Source organism: Apostichopus japonicus, chromosome 18, assembly GCF_037975245.1.
Source record: "Apostichopus japonicus isolate 1M-3 chromosome 18, ASM3797524v1, whole genome shotgun sequence".
NCBI classification, from domain to species: Eukaryota; Metazoa; Echinodermata; class Holothuroidea; order Aspidochirotida; family Stichopodidae; genus Apostichopus; species Apostichopus japonicus.
Window position 1 is genome coordinate 13880455 of NC_092578.1, and position 16500 is coordinate 13896954.

General features: G+C 39.8%; 2 protein-coding genes across 2 annotated transcripts; one reads left to right on the plus strand and one right to left on the minus strand.

Annotated features, from left to right (window-relative positions):
- Positions 1 to 5106: 5106 nt before the first annotated feature.
- On the minus strand, positions 5107 to 6349 carry LOC139959162 (uncharacterized). The gene is made up of 2 exons (XM_071956760.1): positions 6172 to 6349; positions 5107 to 5903 (listed from the first exon to the last, which is right to left on the minus strand). Exons 1-2 carry the CDS (start codon positions 6347 to 6349, stop codon positions 5143 to 5145), a joined length of 939 nt encoding a protein of 312 aa, XP_071812861.1. The 3' UTR covers positions 5107 to 5142.
- Positions 6350 to 9492: 3143 nt separating this feature from the next.
- LOC139958456 (uncharacterized) lies at positions 9493 to 10849 on the plus strand. The gene is made up of 2 exons (XM_071955546.1): positions 9493 to 9680; positions 9948 to 10849. The coding sequence occupies exons 1-2, from the start codon at positions 9503 to 9505 to the stop codon at positions 10706 to 10708; spliced, it is 939 nt and encodes a 312-aa protein (XP_071811647.1). The 5' UTR covers positions 9493 to 9502; the 3' UTR covers positions 10709 to 10849.
- The last annotated feature ends 5651 nt before the right edge of the window (positions 10850 to 16500 follow it).

Here is a 16500-nt window from a genome sequence, read left to right on the forward strand (position 1 = left end):
CAAAACTAAAAATTTTCCAAAGGGGAGGGGTAGACCCCCTACCCTTAGACCCCTCCCCCATTTCAGTCACCACTTCCAGATCCGTCGGCAAATCAAATTTGACTTAAAATATGCACCAGATTGCATCTAAGGACGTTTCAAAACTAAAAATTTTCCAAAGGGGAGGGGTAGACCCCCTACCCTTAGACCCCTCCCCCATTTCAATCACCAATTCCAGATCCGTCGGCAAATCAAATTTGACTTAAAATATACACCAGATTGCATCTAACGACGTTTCAAAACTAAAAATTTTCCAAAGGGGAGGGGGACACCCCCTCCCCTTAGACCCCTCCCCCATTTCAATCACCAATTCCAGATCCGTCGGCAAATCAAATTTGACTTAAAATATACACCAGATTGCATCTAACGACGTTTCAAAACTAAAAATTTTCCAAAGACCTTAGACCCCTCCCCCATTTCAGTCACCAATTCCAGATCCGTCGGCAAATCAAATTCTCCACACCCCCCCAACAAAAACCCCTTCGCTACGCCCCTGTACAGTATATTATCAATATCAAAATGTAAGTGATCAGACGCCTGCCAATACAAGGAGTTGTTCTATGCTTGGATGAGATGGCAGCCAGGCAGAATCATATGACTGAATACCAGAATATAATCACTTCATTTATCACTTTTAATTGGCGTATGCTACCGTGGGTGTGCACATCTGAGTGTGCACTAAAGAAATTGAACATATACAACATATACATGCATTAGACTTTGAAACTGAATTTGATTTTACCCGCCTTATTGAAGGAGTAGGTGTACTTTGCACAACAGAGATATGTATGGCGACTAGAGTGGTAAGTACTCTACTCCTGACTTAAGAACCAACTGTGAAAACTTGTTTGTATTTATTTTAGTGCTCCACTCAAATAGTGTCATAGTTGTACCTGAAAAGTGCCGTGAAAAAGCAAACCTCCCTCCTCCCAACCACCTTCCCACACACACTTACAATTGGATAATACTTTCCATATTAGTATGTGCATGCAGTTCTCAGTTTAATGTTAATGTTGCAAAGTGGGTAGTAGCCTATTTTCCTAGTATTAAATTTGTTATTTATAAGCCCAGAACATCAAAACCGTCATCCCATGTTATTCTGGCATGTGGATCCATCGTTAGAGACAGTTTTACGTAAAATGAGGTGGTTATATATTTTTTTCATTAGGCTTTAGTCATAACGCATTCGAAAGGACAGCCGTAGCCGGTCTAAGGGTCTAGGTTTACTATATCCAGGGTCCAGTGAATAACAATACAACAGCTGAGCAGACGACACTAGTAAAGTAATAAGATTCCTATGTAATTTCTTCTACTATCGCTCCCTAAGAATTACCTGTGAAACTACGATATCACAATTTCGAGTGATTAATGTCAACTTTATCACTTTAGTTATGTCAAATACGTAGTGTTTGTATTACTCGCCGGTACTTTCTTGCCGTACAAACAAAGCGCCACCACTAGGACGGGTGGCTTCAGTATATGTTGCATGACGTCATTCTCCCTACTTCGATTTCTATGGTGTGCACACAGCAGGTAATTATTTTTTAACCCTGTCGTCTGCGTTTTGAGCAAGTGCATTACGGTAAATTAAAGATGATGGAGCTCTTGTATAATATTATCTAGAGTTCCTTTCATATTAGTCAGAGCCGTATAAAGATACGGCTGTGATTTTATCGCGAGTTGAAATGTCAGAGTTTCAACTAAGATATCTTAGTTCACGAAATAAATGAAAAACGTGAGTACTTGTATTTCAGAGACAGTTCACTATGCACATATACAGATTTCAATTAAAGTATATATTTATTCAAAAACTTGATACCGTCATAATTATGTATACCGGTACAGTTCATTATTTTTATCACTTGTCTTTATCGTGAATAGCTCAGTTAAGTTTAAGAATAGCTCAATTAAGCTGACGAGATTATTAGAATATCTTATAAAAGTAATTAGAAAAAGTGCTCATCCTTGGAATAATTATTCTAAACTTAAAAATATCGAACCCAATGATAAAGAAACAATTCACACGCCTGAAATTTGCTCATCCTGGAATGAGTTTTTGTACGGTGTGTGTTTGGGCCGGTGATGGTGTGGTTTGGTACTGGACATCATAAGCGTACAGAGCGGGGCTGCGACACTTTGTATAGATAGACGTCATATGTCACGTGATCATTTGAAAAATCCATCTCTCCGTTTGCTCGAACAATAAAACACAGCATTATCGGTAATATTGCATTCCAAACTTCACACCTAGGCAACCGTAAAGCCAATCCTGATGGCAACGCGAATCTGGCATACACTGCTTATTATCAAAGGTAGGAGTTGATTCCACCAAAGGCCCATACGTTGTATTAAAAAACACTATAGTCTATTATTCAACTGTTCGTGTTTAATTTTTGCATTTCCAGAAGATTCTGGCGATTTTAACCATCCATATTGGCAAGCATAACGCAAAGCCAAGCATAAGATATCTTTCAATCTTCGTAACACTATATGGTAGCATACGCCCATTAAAAGCCCCATTGACTTACAAATAAATCACAAAAGTAATGTGGCCTCTAAGTCTAGAGCCTCTGTCTGTGGCCTCTAAGTCTGTGGCCTCTAAGTTCTCACTATAGCTAAACGCTACCCATCACTGGATAGCTGAAAAGTTGGCCTTTCATGGCACCATCAATTTTTCGTATCATGACCGCGCAGATTTTTTTGCTATCAGACTGAAGTTTTCGTCACTTGTAAGCAAACCTCTTTACTAAGTAGTAAACAACTTTCTTTCACTAATCCTGGGAGCCCTAAAGGGATCAAAAATTGCCTCAATTGAGCCATTTTTTGCACCACATTTACTCCCACTCATGCTCTTCAACATGCAAGCCACAAATAACCACGTCCTGATTGATAACATATCAAGAAAGATGTTCTCCTAACTGCATTTTGGCACTTTTCCTGAAGGAGAACATCCTGGCAGATTGATATAGACTATAATAGGAGTATACTACCCTATAACTGCATCACTTCTCTTTCATTGATGTTTATGACTACTCTGACGCTTACTATGTGGTGGTCATTTCCAGAGAGGCCAGTTCTGGAATATATATCATGGAGAGAGGATGTTTGCAGTGTCCTGAAAGTATCGCTATACCAGCCTAAGAGGTTGTCGAAGGAAAAGGTACATTTCAAGGGTATTGGTAATTATTACGCAGGCGTGGATTCGACGAGGTAGATGCCAATGGTAGTTGGTCGATATCTGGTGAGGTAGATGCCAGGGTGGTTGGTCGATATCTGGTGAGGTAGATGTGAAGGGTGGATGGTCGATATCGGGTGAGGTATATGCCAATGGTGGTTGGTTGATATCGGGTGAGGTAGATGCCAGGGGTGCATGGTTGGTCGATATCGGGTGAGATAGATGTAACGGGTAGCTGGTCGATATTGGGTAAGGTCGATCCTCAAGGTGGTTGGTGGATATCGGGTGAGGAAGATGTAGAGGGTGGTTGATTGATTTCGGGGTAGATATAAAGTTCAGTGTTATTTGGTCTTGGTACATTTCCTCCTACTCTCGGTCAATTACTTAGACCAACTTAGTGCTCCCAATCGCCCTCAGCGTAAAGCGGGGTGAAGGTACCGACTAACCGTCTTGGTGAAATACCAACTATAGCAGCTGGACCAAGTGAGGAAATGACTACAATTCTATATTGTGTACGTCTGGGGCAGCTTGGAGAGTGCTGTGATCCCCATAAGTGCCACCTTGTGCCATGCCGAGGACATATGAGGACAAGTGAAAGGTCAGTGAAATCTTGATAATGCGGGTGATTTACGAGAAAATCAACTATGACTTCTTTGACAGTTTCAGCCGACATGTACAAAGCGATACCACGAATGCATTAACATATCACAGAGAACTGACAGTTGTCGTCACCTGGTAGATGTACGAAATCACGAAGTGTGCCGAGTTTAGGCGATCTAAAGGGAAATCCTCGTTCTTGTATGGCGTCAAAAATTTCTCGCGGTGTAGAAGCCATTGGCATCTACCTTATCGAAATAATACACACCGGTTCTCTTACTGCATTTTGTCATTTTTCATGAAGGAGAAAAATCGGGCGGATTGATATAGACTCTAGTAGGAGTATGCCACCTCATGTCTATCATATTCGATGATTTACACCGGAACTTTCCCTCTAGCACCATCGATTTTCTGAACCACCAGCTACCTTAGAAATAATATGAATCACATTTAAAGCCCAAGGAGAACAACTTTAGGGTATAACACCTGACAAAATTTAGACTAAAAATAAAGCTTCAGATACTGCATCAACCAGCTTTAATTAACTGTGTTACTTTCTTATTGAATATCCGAGATTCATTAATTTTAATGTAATGGTAATAAAAGTTGATTAAATATCAAATAGATTCGATAATTAAAATAAGTAAGTGAGGTGATTATATTCTTATATTCAGTCAGATGATTCTGCCTGCCATCTCATCCATTCATAAAACAACTCCTAGTATTGACAGGAGTCTGTTCACTTACATTTTGATATTGATAATATACTGTAATTGATTTTATATGGTACGGTATACATGCAGGGTGGGATGGGGAGGGTGGAGGGGTGGAGGGGTGGAGAGAGGTGGCGGTGGAAAGAGATCGATACACACACAAATTGATTTTATATGGTCCAGTATACCCACTCCCACCCTCCCCCCCCCAAAAAAAAACACACACACACCAAATACTCACACAAACACACAGTGAGGTGTGTTTTACATTCAATCTAAGTAACCCCATGGCTTTTTCCATTTTTCAAAATTTACGTATCGAAACACATGCATTTACAGAGAGAGACAGAGAGAGGGTGGGTGGGGCGCATTGAGGGGTAGAAAGCGGTGTTGGTGGAGACAGATCGATACACACACAAGTTAGCTTAGTCTGTGAGAATTTTAGCCGTGACCATGAACGTTTGTTTTTATCACTGTAATCAATATTGATAATGTTATGAGAACCATGCACATATTGCAGTCAAAACTTTAGCCCCCCAAAAATAAATAACAAAAAAGCTGAAGTCCCCTTATTTGTCTGTGTTATGATAACTCAAATAATTTCGCACTTTGTAGAACCTAGCAAATACCTTCATTGACACAAGGAAACTTTAAACCAATACCAAACGACCCCTTTTGCATCTCTCCAGCAACAATTGTCGTGTGATCCCCGTCTAAGGCGATATATTCCTTTAATTCTGTTGATATTTCTAGAATCTCGAACGAGGCTTCACAGCTGACGGCGTCGCTTGCATGTGTCCAATACTGACACACGTTCGATCCAGCCTCTGTTAATTCTACCCGATATCGGTCCCACACGCTACAGAAGTCGACATCGCAGATACATTCATGTAAGTTTTCACACACCGAAAAATCAGGCGGTGTTTGCGATAAACTTAATTCCTGAGTGTAATCTTCGAACGCTCGAAGATTGTAGTCATTCGGCTCGTGACAACCACCCGATATCTGTCCCTCCATTTTGAGCTTAAAGTCGCCGTGTTGAAAATCGATGGAAACATGCGTTTCATTTCTGTTGTGTACAAGTCTCTCTGCTTGTATTTTGTTAGTTATGGCAACATTTGGGTCGAAATAGACGCCCTCTGTTGACGTGTATCGAGGTAGAAACAATGACAGCTGACCTGGTTGATCAGGTTCAGAACTTAAGAAAGGAAAAATGAAAGCGAATGCCTCAGAATCTAATGCAACGTCACAATCAGGATCCGAGGATGACTCATCACGAAGAACGGCCGACACTGTCCCGTAAGCAATCACAACGACATGCTGGTCCTCACAGACAAGGTCTTTACAGGAATGATAAGATGGCAGGAAAAACTTCACGTCTAAAAGGATGATAAGAGATGATTCCATTTTGATTTACAATTTTTACATATGAATGTTACAGACCAATTGCAAACAAAATCCGATGATGCATGTTGTACTTTGATAACACATGTATTTCCCAAAAAAAATGGGCCTTTAAACAACAGAGGCTAAAAAGTGAAAACGGCTGGGTCACACAGTCTGGCACACATATTATTAGATCAACTCTTAAAGAAGCAAAATCTATTAATAAATTCGGGATTTATCCTTCACTTATAAACTACTTACCACTTTTCTCTGAATTGATCTCATCAATCCTGGATTGAAGTTTGCTTCGATTTACAGGAATAAATACGATCCAGCCATCGAACTCTTCCTGAGAAAGGTCAACAGTTATAATTTCAGCCTCGTCACCCCATTCCACCACAGCTAAGAGGCAACAGAGTAGATACAACTTTGGAGACATGTTGCGACTAGGAACGGAGAAAGCCAGTACAATAATGTAATTCTCTTACTTTGCGTGTATTTGATGTCACGGGTAACTTGATGTTTAGTTAGATTTGGAAAATATTTGCTGGTATTTGACAAATATGAAAAATATTTAATTTGAAGATGTAACCAACTTATTCTCATCAAATTTTCAAAGATTCGAAATGGACGGTCACAGTTTAAATGGACGTTGCTACTTTATTATTGATTTGCCGAGATTCATTAATTTTAATGTAGAGACACATTAAAAATTAATTCGATAGTTAAATATATTCGATAATTAAAACAGGAAAACAATGTCATTATTTTCTAATATGCAGTCCGACTATCCTGTCTATACCGACGCATGTAGTCATAACTTTCTTGTATTCGACTAATCACATTGTCCATATCCAAGTAGTTTGATATTGGAAAAAAGTGCTGTGGTTGGTCGATATCGGGTGAGGTAGATACCAATGGTGGTTGGTCGATATCGGGTGAGTTAGATGCCAATGGTGGTTGGTCGATATCGGGTGAGGTCGGATGCCATGGTAGTTTGTCGATATCGGGTGAGATAGATGTAAAGGGTAGCTGGTCGGTATCGGGTAAGGTAGATCTCCAAGGAGCTGTAGAGGGTGGTTGATTGATTTCGGGGGAGATAATGTGCAGCGTTATTTGGTCTTGGTACATTTTCTCCCTCTCTCGGTCCAAAAGGAAATCCTTCTTCTCGTTCTTTTATGGTTTCAAAAATTTCTCGAATTGTGCTCTTCTGGAACTGTTGTTATCCACCCTCTCCCTTTTTAATAACTTATTCGTTTTTTTCACTTTCTTTCTGCGTTGTTGTACTTGTTACGTTATTGGTATGAAAACCACTTCTCGACTTTTCGTTCGGAAATAGGGCAAGCAAACCTTATTTTATACCTGGTTTGGTTATTGCTTCATCTTAGCAACTGGCCTAATATGAAATGAACTTTATTTCCATTAGTTTTATTCATATGACCAGGATAACGAGTGAGAAACTTTTTCCTACATCATAGACAGACCGGGGGATATTTCCTGGCCTCTCGCTCCACCATGTGTTGCGCGCATTTCTCAGTCTGTTGTTTTAGAAGCTGCTTTACGTATGCTCTTCACCTGTGTCGAGTGTCGCCTATAATCCTTGTTGTATCAGTTAATCATGCTTTGTAAACACCCTTTCCACTCTTTTGCAGATGAGACACCCTTGGTGGAAGCGGCAGTAGCTTTGCGACCATAGTAAACCTCAAATCCCGATTTCCAAGCCTTTGGCAAGCTCTTCTTTAGGATCAGTATCATCTACCACCTCTCCTTTAACGGCAACGAATGCAAACCCTTTCCTCATAAATCCATCCGTATCCTCATTCCAGTTGTATCACCAACCTGCATCCCCCCTCCCTCTCTCTCCCACCCGCCCCTTTTTAACGGCAAAACCTTACCACAACTTCATACTTTAGTCACCTCTTAGCTGATTCTTTTGAATCAGGTAAGATTCGGTTGATTCATCTCCAAGCCCCAAATTCGGCGGAGTGTATAGCCTAGTGGTTAACGCCGGCGTCTCCCAGTCATGAGATCCCCGGTTCGATTCCCCGCCGATAGCAATGTGTGTCGTCTGGCAAGGGTGTTGTTCAATAACAACTTCCTGACATGGACGTTAAATGAATGTGTGCCGAGAGATTGGCTTCGGTCAGCTTGCGAGTCTATAAGCCTCCATGGCTTCTTTCGCGAGTTCCTGCTTGCGGGAAGATCACATATACATACATACATACATACATACATACATACATACATACATACAAATTCAGGCCATTTGGGCTAAATAAATTCGGCCACATTCGAATTTGAAACTGGGTTCTACGACAATGGCTATACCAATACAGAAAATTGTAAAGAAAAGAAACTTACTTTAAAAGACAAAGTGATTTGTTTATTACATCACAACAAATTTACAAAGATGATGGTACATGCACTTATCAATATTTGGCAAACTCTGTTTGTTATGCAGCAATATAATCTCACGTTTCTTGTTTTGACACGAAATAGGCTATTCGGCAAGGGATCACAACTCAACTTTGAGTTCTGGTTCGTTACATTATCAGTCGCATTACATTGTCGGTGGTTATTACATTATCAGTCACAATATTTGCTCCATGTTAAACCTCACTGAACCCTTTTAGCTCCATAGATAGAACAATTTGGTTACATCACTTGTATTTACGTTAATTCCAGTTAATATTCAGAGCACACATAGCGGTTGTGTTGGTTGACACAGGTATTAACATTTTGCGATATAACATTTCTCGTTAATATTTTTGATGTCATTTTGCGTCAAAAAGTTATTACCTGTGACTCGTTAAAGGATTATTACATTTAACGTCAAAGCTATCACATTTTCCGTTAAGATTACATTTTTTCGGCGAAAATTATTACTTATCTGGTTAATATTACATTTTGCGTCAATTATTACATTCTGCGGCGCAACAGTTCGCACTCCATGCTTTCCTTCTTTGTCCAAGACGATGTTATGGTATGTATCATTGTTGGCATTCCTTCGAATTTCAAAGGTGCGGGGGATCTCACCAGAACCCCATTCCATAAGGGTTACATTTTTTTGTGCAATTCGTCACAGCCCCCTCCCCCGAATAAAATTAGGCTCCTACGCCCATTCTGGACATTACAATAGCAAGTCTTTTTTAAATATCAAACTACTTGGATATGGACAACGTAACATGATAAGTCGAAAACAATAAATTTATGACTACATGCGTCGGTATGGACAGGATAGTCTCATTGCTTATTATAAGATAATTACATTGTTTGCCCATTTTAATTATCGAATATATTTAAATATCTAATTAATTTTGATAGTTTCCTGACATTAAAATTAATGAATCTCGGCAAATTAATAAGAAAGTGGCAACGTGCAATTGAACTGTCACCGTCCATTTCGAATCTTTAAAAGATTGATGAGAATAAGCTAGGTTACATCTTCAAATTAAATATTATTCATATTAGACCCATATACCAGCAAATCTTTTCAAAATCTAACCAAGCATTAAGTTAAACGTGAAATCAAATACACGCAAAGTAAGAGGATGACATTATTGTACTGGCCATCTCCGCTTCTAGTCGCAACATGTTTCCAAAGTTGTATCTACTCTGTTGCCTCTTAGCTGTGGTGGAATGGGGTGACGAGGCTGAAATTATAACTGTTGACCTGTATGAGGATGTTTTCGATGGCTGGATCACATTTATTCCTGTAAATCGAAGCAAACTTCAATCCAGGATTGATGAGATCAATTCAGAGAAAAGTGGTAAGTAGTTTATAAGTGAAGGCTTAACCCCAAATTTAAAAGTAGGGTTTGCTTCTTTAAGAGTTGATCTAATAATCTGTGTTCTATACTGTGTAACCCAGCCGTTTTCACTTTTTAGCCTATGTTGTTCAAGGGCCCATTTTTCCGGCAAATAAATGTGTTTTCAAAGTACAACATGCATCATCGGACTTTGTTTGCAAGTGGTCTGTAACATTCAAATGTAAAAATTATAAATCAAAATGGAATCATCTCTTATCATCCTTTTAGACGTGAAGTTTTTCCTGCCATCTTATCATTCCTGTAAAGACCATGTCTGTGAGGACCAGCATGTCGTTGTGATTGCTTACGGGACAGTGTCGGCCGTTCTTCGTGATGAGTCATCCTCAGATCCTGATTGTGACGTTGCATTAGATTCTGATGAACTCTCTTTCCTGTTTCCTTTCTTAAGTTCTGAACCTGATCAACGAGGTCAGCTGTCATTGTTTCTATCTCGATACACGTCAACAGAGGGCGTCTATTTCGACCCAAATGTTGCCATAACTAACAAAATACAAGCAGAGAGACTTGTACACAACAGAAATGAAACGCGTGTTTCCATCGATTTTCAACACGGCGACTTTAAGCTCAAAATGGAGGGGCAGATATCGGGTGGTTGCCACGAGCCGAATGACTACAATCTTCGAGCTTTTGAAGATTACACTCAGGAATTAAGTTTATCGCAAACACCGCCTGATTTTTCGGTGTGTGAAAACTTACATGAATGTAGCTGCGATGTCGACTTCTGTAGCGTGTGGGACCGATATCGGGAAGAATTAACAGCGGCTGGATCGAACGTGTGTCAGCATTGTACACATGCAAGCGACGCCGTCAGCTGTGAAGCCTCGTTCGAGATTCTAGAAATATCAACAGAATTAAAGGAATATATCGCTTTAGACGAGGATCACACTACAATTGTTGCCGGAGAGATGTTAAAGGGGTCGTTTGGTGTTGGTTTAAAGTTTCCATGTGTCAATCAGGGTAATTGCTAGGTTCTACAAAATACGAAGTTTGTTGAGTTATCGTAACACACAGACAATTAAGAATACTTCGCTTGTTTTTGTATAAATTTTGACAGCAAGGTTTCTATAACATTATCAATATTAATTACAGTGAAATAAAACAAACGTTCATGTCACGGCTAAAATGCTCCAAACCTAAACTAATTTGTGTGTGTATCGATCTCTTTCCACCGCCACCTCTCTCCACCCCTCCACCCACCCCACCCTGCAGGTATACCGGACCATATAAAATCAATTACAGTATCTTATCAATATGAAAATGTAAGTGTCAAACAGATTCCTGTCAATACAAGGAGTTGTTTTATGACTGGATGAGATGGCAGGCAGAATCATCTGAATGAATATAAGAATATAATCACTTCACTTACTGATTTTAATTTTCGAATATATATAATTGATATTTAATCCATTTTAATGTCTTTACATTAAAATTAAGTCTCGGCTATTCAATAAGAAAGTAACAAAGTTTATTTTCAAATGAACCTGACATTGTCTCACATATGGATTTTGTTTTTGTGATAAAGGTTTTGACTCATTCATAGCATTCATAGTGTCACGATATACATGTCATACAATAAAGTTCATTTATAAATCAACCAAACTAAGTCTTAAAGCAACGTTTAAAACACAGCATCCATTTTGGAAAGTCGCAGGTTGATGTAGTATCTGCAGTTTTATTTTTTATTCAAAATTTCGTAAAATTACATCCAATAAATGTGTTTTCCTTGGGTTTTAAATGTGATTCGTATAATTTCTAAGATAGCTGGTGGTTCAGAAAATCGATGTTGCTATATATAGGTCAAGTTCCGATGTAAATCATCGTATATGACAGGCATAAGGTGGCATACTCCTATTAGAGTCTATATCAATCCTCCCGATTGTTCTCCTTCATGAAAGTGACAAAATGTCGAAGGAGAACCGGCGTGGATTCGATGCGGTAGATGCCAATGGTGGTTGGTCGATATCGGGTGAGAAAGATACCAATGGTGGTTGGTCGATATCGGGTGAGGTAGATGCCATGGTGGTTGGTCGATATCGGGTGAGATATATGTAAAGGGTATAGCTGGTCGATATCGGGTCAGGTAGATATAGAGGGTGGTTGATTGATTTGGGGTAGATAAAGTCCAGTGTTATTTGGTCTTCGTACATTTCCTCTCACACTCGGTCATTACTCAGACCGACGTAGTGCTCTCCAGCGCCCTCGACATAAAGCGGAGTGTAGGTACTGACAGTCTTGGTGAAATACCAACTGTAGCAGCTGAACCAAGTGAGGAAATGACTACAATTCTATATTATGTACGTCTGCGGCAGCTTGTAGAGTGCTGTGATCCCCATAAGTGCCACCTTGTGCCACTGTGCCGAGGACATATGAGGACAAGTGAAAGTTCAGTGAAATCTTGATAATGCGGGTGATTTACGAGATAATCAACTATGACTTCTTTGACAGTTTCAGCCGACATGAACAAAGCGATACCACGAATGCATTAAACATATCACAGAGAACTGACAGTTGTCGTCACCTGGGAGATGTACGAAATAACGAAGTGCGCCGAGTTTAGGCGATCTAAAGGGAAATCCTCGTTCTTGTATGGCTTCAAATATTTCTCGCGGTGTGCCCTTCTGGAACCGTTGTTGTACTTTTTACGTTACTGACAGAAAACGACTCCTCTCCTTTATTTTTCGGAAAGAGGGTAAGCAAACCTGACTTTATACCTGTTTTGGCTACCGCTTCATCTTAGCAACTAACCTAATATGAAACCCCTTTTCTTTCCATTAGTTTTTCCATTTTTACCAGGATAACGAGTGAGAACCTTTCCCATACATCATATGCAGACCGGGGATATATCCTGGCCTCTCGCTCCACCATACGCTGCGCGCATTTCTCAGTTGTTTTAGAAGCTGCTTATAACGTATGCTCTTCACCTGTGGCGAGTGTCGCCTATAATCCTTGGGGTGGGTTGTATCAGTTCTTCATGCTTTTTCGACACCATTTCACACTCTTTTGCAGATGAGACCCCTTTGGTGGAAGCGGCAGTAGCTTTGCGACCATAGTAAACCTCAAATCCCGATTTCCAAGCCTTTGGCAAGCTCTTCTTTAGGATCAGTATCATCTACCACCTCTCATTTAGCGGCAACGATTGCAAACCCTTTCCTCATAAATCCATCCGTATCCTCATTCCAGTTGTATCACCGACCCGCATCCCCCCTCTCTCTCTCCCACCCGCCCCTTTTTAACGGCACAACCTTACCACAACTTCATATTTTAGTCACCTCTTAGCTGATTCTTTTGAGAACCTTTCCCCTACATCATATGCAGACCGGGGATATATCCTGGCCTCTCGCTCCACCATACGCTGCGCGCATTTCTCAGTTGTTTTAGAAGCTGCTTATAACGTATGCTCTTCACCTGTGGCGAGTGTCGCCTATAATCCTTGGGGTGGGTTGTATCAGTTCTTCATGCTTTTTCGACACCATTTCCCACTCTTTTGCAGATGAGACCCCTTTGGTGGAAGCGGCAGTAGCTTTGCGACCATAGTAAACCTCAAATCCCGATTTCCAAGCCTTTGGCAAGCTCTTCTTTAGGATCAGTATCATCTACCACCTCTCATTTAGCGGCAACGATTGCAAACCCTTTCCTCATAAATCCATCCGTATCCTCATTCCAGTTGTATCACCGACCCGCATCCCCCCTCTCTGTCTCTCCCACCCGCCCCTTTTTAACGGCACAACCTTACCACAACTTCATATTTTAGTCACCTCTTAGCTGATTCTTTTGAATCAGCTATAAGATTCGGTTGATTCATTTCCAAGCCCCAAATTGGTACAATTCAGGCCATTTGGGCCAAATAAATTCGGCCACATTCGAATTTGAAACTGGGCTCTACGAGAATATTGTAAAGATGAGAAAATTACTTTGAAAGAAAAAGTGATTTGTTTATTACATCACAACAAATTAACAAAGATGATAGTATATGCACTGATTAATATTTGGCAAACTCTGTTTGTTATGCAGCAATACAATCTCACGTTTCTTGTTTTGACACGAAATAGGCTATTCGGCAAGGAATCACAACTCAACTTTGCGTTTTGGTTCGTTACGTTATCAGTCGTATTACATTGTCGGTGGTTATTACATTATAAGTCACAATATTTGCTCCATGTTAAATCTCACTGAACCTTTTAGCTCCATAAATAGAACAATTTGGTTACATCACTTGTATTTACGTTAATTCCAGTTAATATTCAGAGCACGCATAGCGGTTGTGTTGGTTGACACAGGTTATCACATTTTGTGATATTACATTTCTAGTTCATATGTTTTATTTAATTTTGCATCCAAAAGTCATTACTTAAATCGTTGAAGGATTATTACATTTAACGTCAAAGCTATCACATTTTACGTTAAGATTAAACATATTTGGCGAAAGTTATTACTTATCTGGTTAAGATTACATTTTGCTTCAATTATTATATTTTGCGGCGCAACAGTTCCTACTCCATGCTTTCCTTCTTTGTCCAAGACGATTTTGTGATATGTATCACTGTTGGCATTCCTTATAACGAATTCGAATTTCAAAGGTGAGGGGGATCTCACCAGTACGCCATTCCATATTTAGATACGTTTTTCGGGCAAGTCGTAATAGCCCTCATCCCCCCCCCCCTCCCCCGCCCAATCAAATTGGGCTTCCAAGCCCATTCTGGACATTAGAAAAGCAAGTAATTTTTTCAATATCAAGTTACTTGGATATGGACAATGTGATTAATCGAATACAAAATAGTTAACTACATGCGTCGGTATGGACTGGAGTCTCATTGCATATTAGAAGATAATAACATTGTTTGCCTGTTTTAATTATCGAATATACTTAAATATCTAAATAAATTTTACTGTTTCCTTACATTAAACTTAATGAATCTCGGCAAATTCAAAAAAAAAAAAAAGTAGCAACGTGCGTTTTAACTGTGACCGTCCATTTCGAATCTTTGAAAGTTTTATGAGAATTAGTTGGTTACATCTTCAAACTTAATATTAGTCATATTAGTCTCATATACCAGCAAATATTTTCCAAATCTAACTAAACATCAAGTTACCCGTGAAATCAAATACAACGCAAAGTAAGAGGATGACATTATTGTACTGGCCTTCTCCGTTCCTAGTCGCAACATGTCTCCAAAGTTGTATCTACTCTGTTGCCTCTTAGCTGTGGTGGAATGGGGTGACGAGGCTGAAGTTATAACTGTTGACCTGTCTGAGGATGTGTTCGATGGCTGGATCACATTTATTCCTGTAAATCGAAGCAAACTTCAATCCAGGATTGATGAGATCAATTCAGAGAAAAGTGGTAAGTACGGTAGTTTATAAGTGAAGGCTTAACCCCAAATTTATTAATAGATTTTGCTTCTTTAAGAGTTGATCTAATTATATGTGTTCTAGACTGTGTAACCCAGCCGTTTTCACGTTTTAGCCTCTTTTGTTCAAGGGCCCATTTTTTCGGCAAATTAATGTGTTATCAAAGAACAACATGCATCGTCGGACTTTGTTTGCAAGTGGTCTGTAACATTCATATGTAAAAATTGTAAATCAGAATGGAATCAACTCTTATCATCCTTTTAGACGTGAAGTTTTTCCTGCCATCTTATCATTCTTGTAAGGACCTCGTATGTGAGGACCAGTTTGTCGTTGTGATTGCTTACGGGACAGTGTCGGCCATTCTTCGTGCTGAGTCATCCTCAGATCCTGATTGTGACGTTGCATTAGATTCTGATGCATTCTCTTTCATGTTTCCTTTCTTAAGTTCTGAACCTGATCAACCAGGTCAGCTGTCATTGGTTCTACCTCGATACACGTCAACAGAGGGCGTCTATTTCGACCCAAATGTTGCCATAACTAACAAAATACAAGCAGAGAGACTTGTACACAACAGAAATGAAACGCATGTTTCCATCGATTTTCAACACGGCGACTTTAAGCTCAAAATGGAGGGACAGATATCGGATGGTTGTCACGAGCCGAATGACTACAATCTTCGAGCGTTTGAAGATTACACTCAGGAATTAAGTTTATCGCAAACACCGCCTGATTTTTCGGTGTGTGAAAACTTACATGAATGTATCTGCGATATCGACTTCTGTAGCGTGTGGGACCGATATCGGGTAGAATTAACAGAGGCTGGATCGAACGTGTGTCAGTATTGGACACATGCAAGCGACGCCGTCAGCTGTGAAGCCTCGTTCGAGATTCTAGAAATATCAACAGAATTAAAGGAATATATCGCCTTAGACGGGGAACACACGACAACTGTTGCTGGAGAGATGCAAAAGGGGTTGTTTGGTATTGGTTTAAAGTTTCCATGTGTCATTCAAGATAATTGTTAAGTTCTAAATGTACGAAGTTTGTTGAGTTATCATAACACAGACAATTATGGGGGACTTTTTTTTAAATATAAATCTTTACTGCAATATGTTCCCATAACTTTATCAATATTGATTACAGTGATAAAAACAAACGTTCATGGTCACGGCTAAAATGCTCCCAACTTAAGCTAACTAGTGTGTGTATCCATCTCTCTCCACCGCCACCTCTCTCCACCCGTCGACCCTTTCACCTACCCCCCCCCCTCTCTCTCTCTCTCTCTGTAAGTACATGTGTTTCGATACGTGGATTTGAAACTGGAAGAAACAATGGTGGTACTTGGTTTGAATGTAAATATGACCTGTCTGTGTGTTTGTGTGAGTATTTTGTGTGTGGGTGTGTTTTTCGG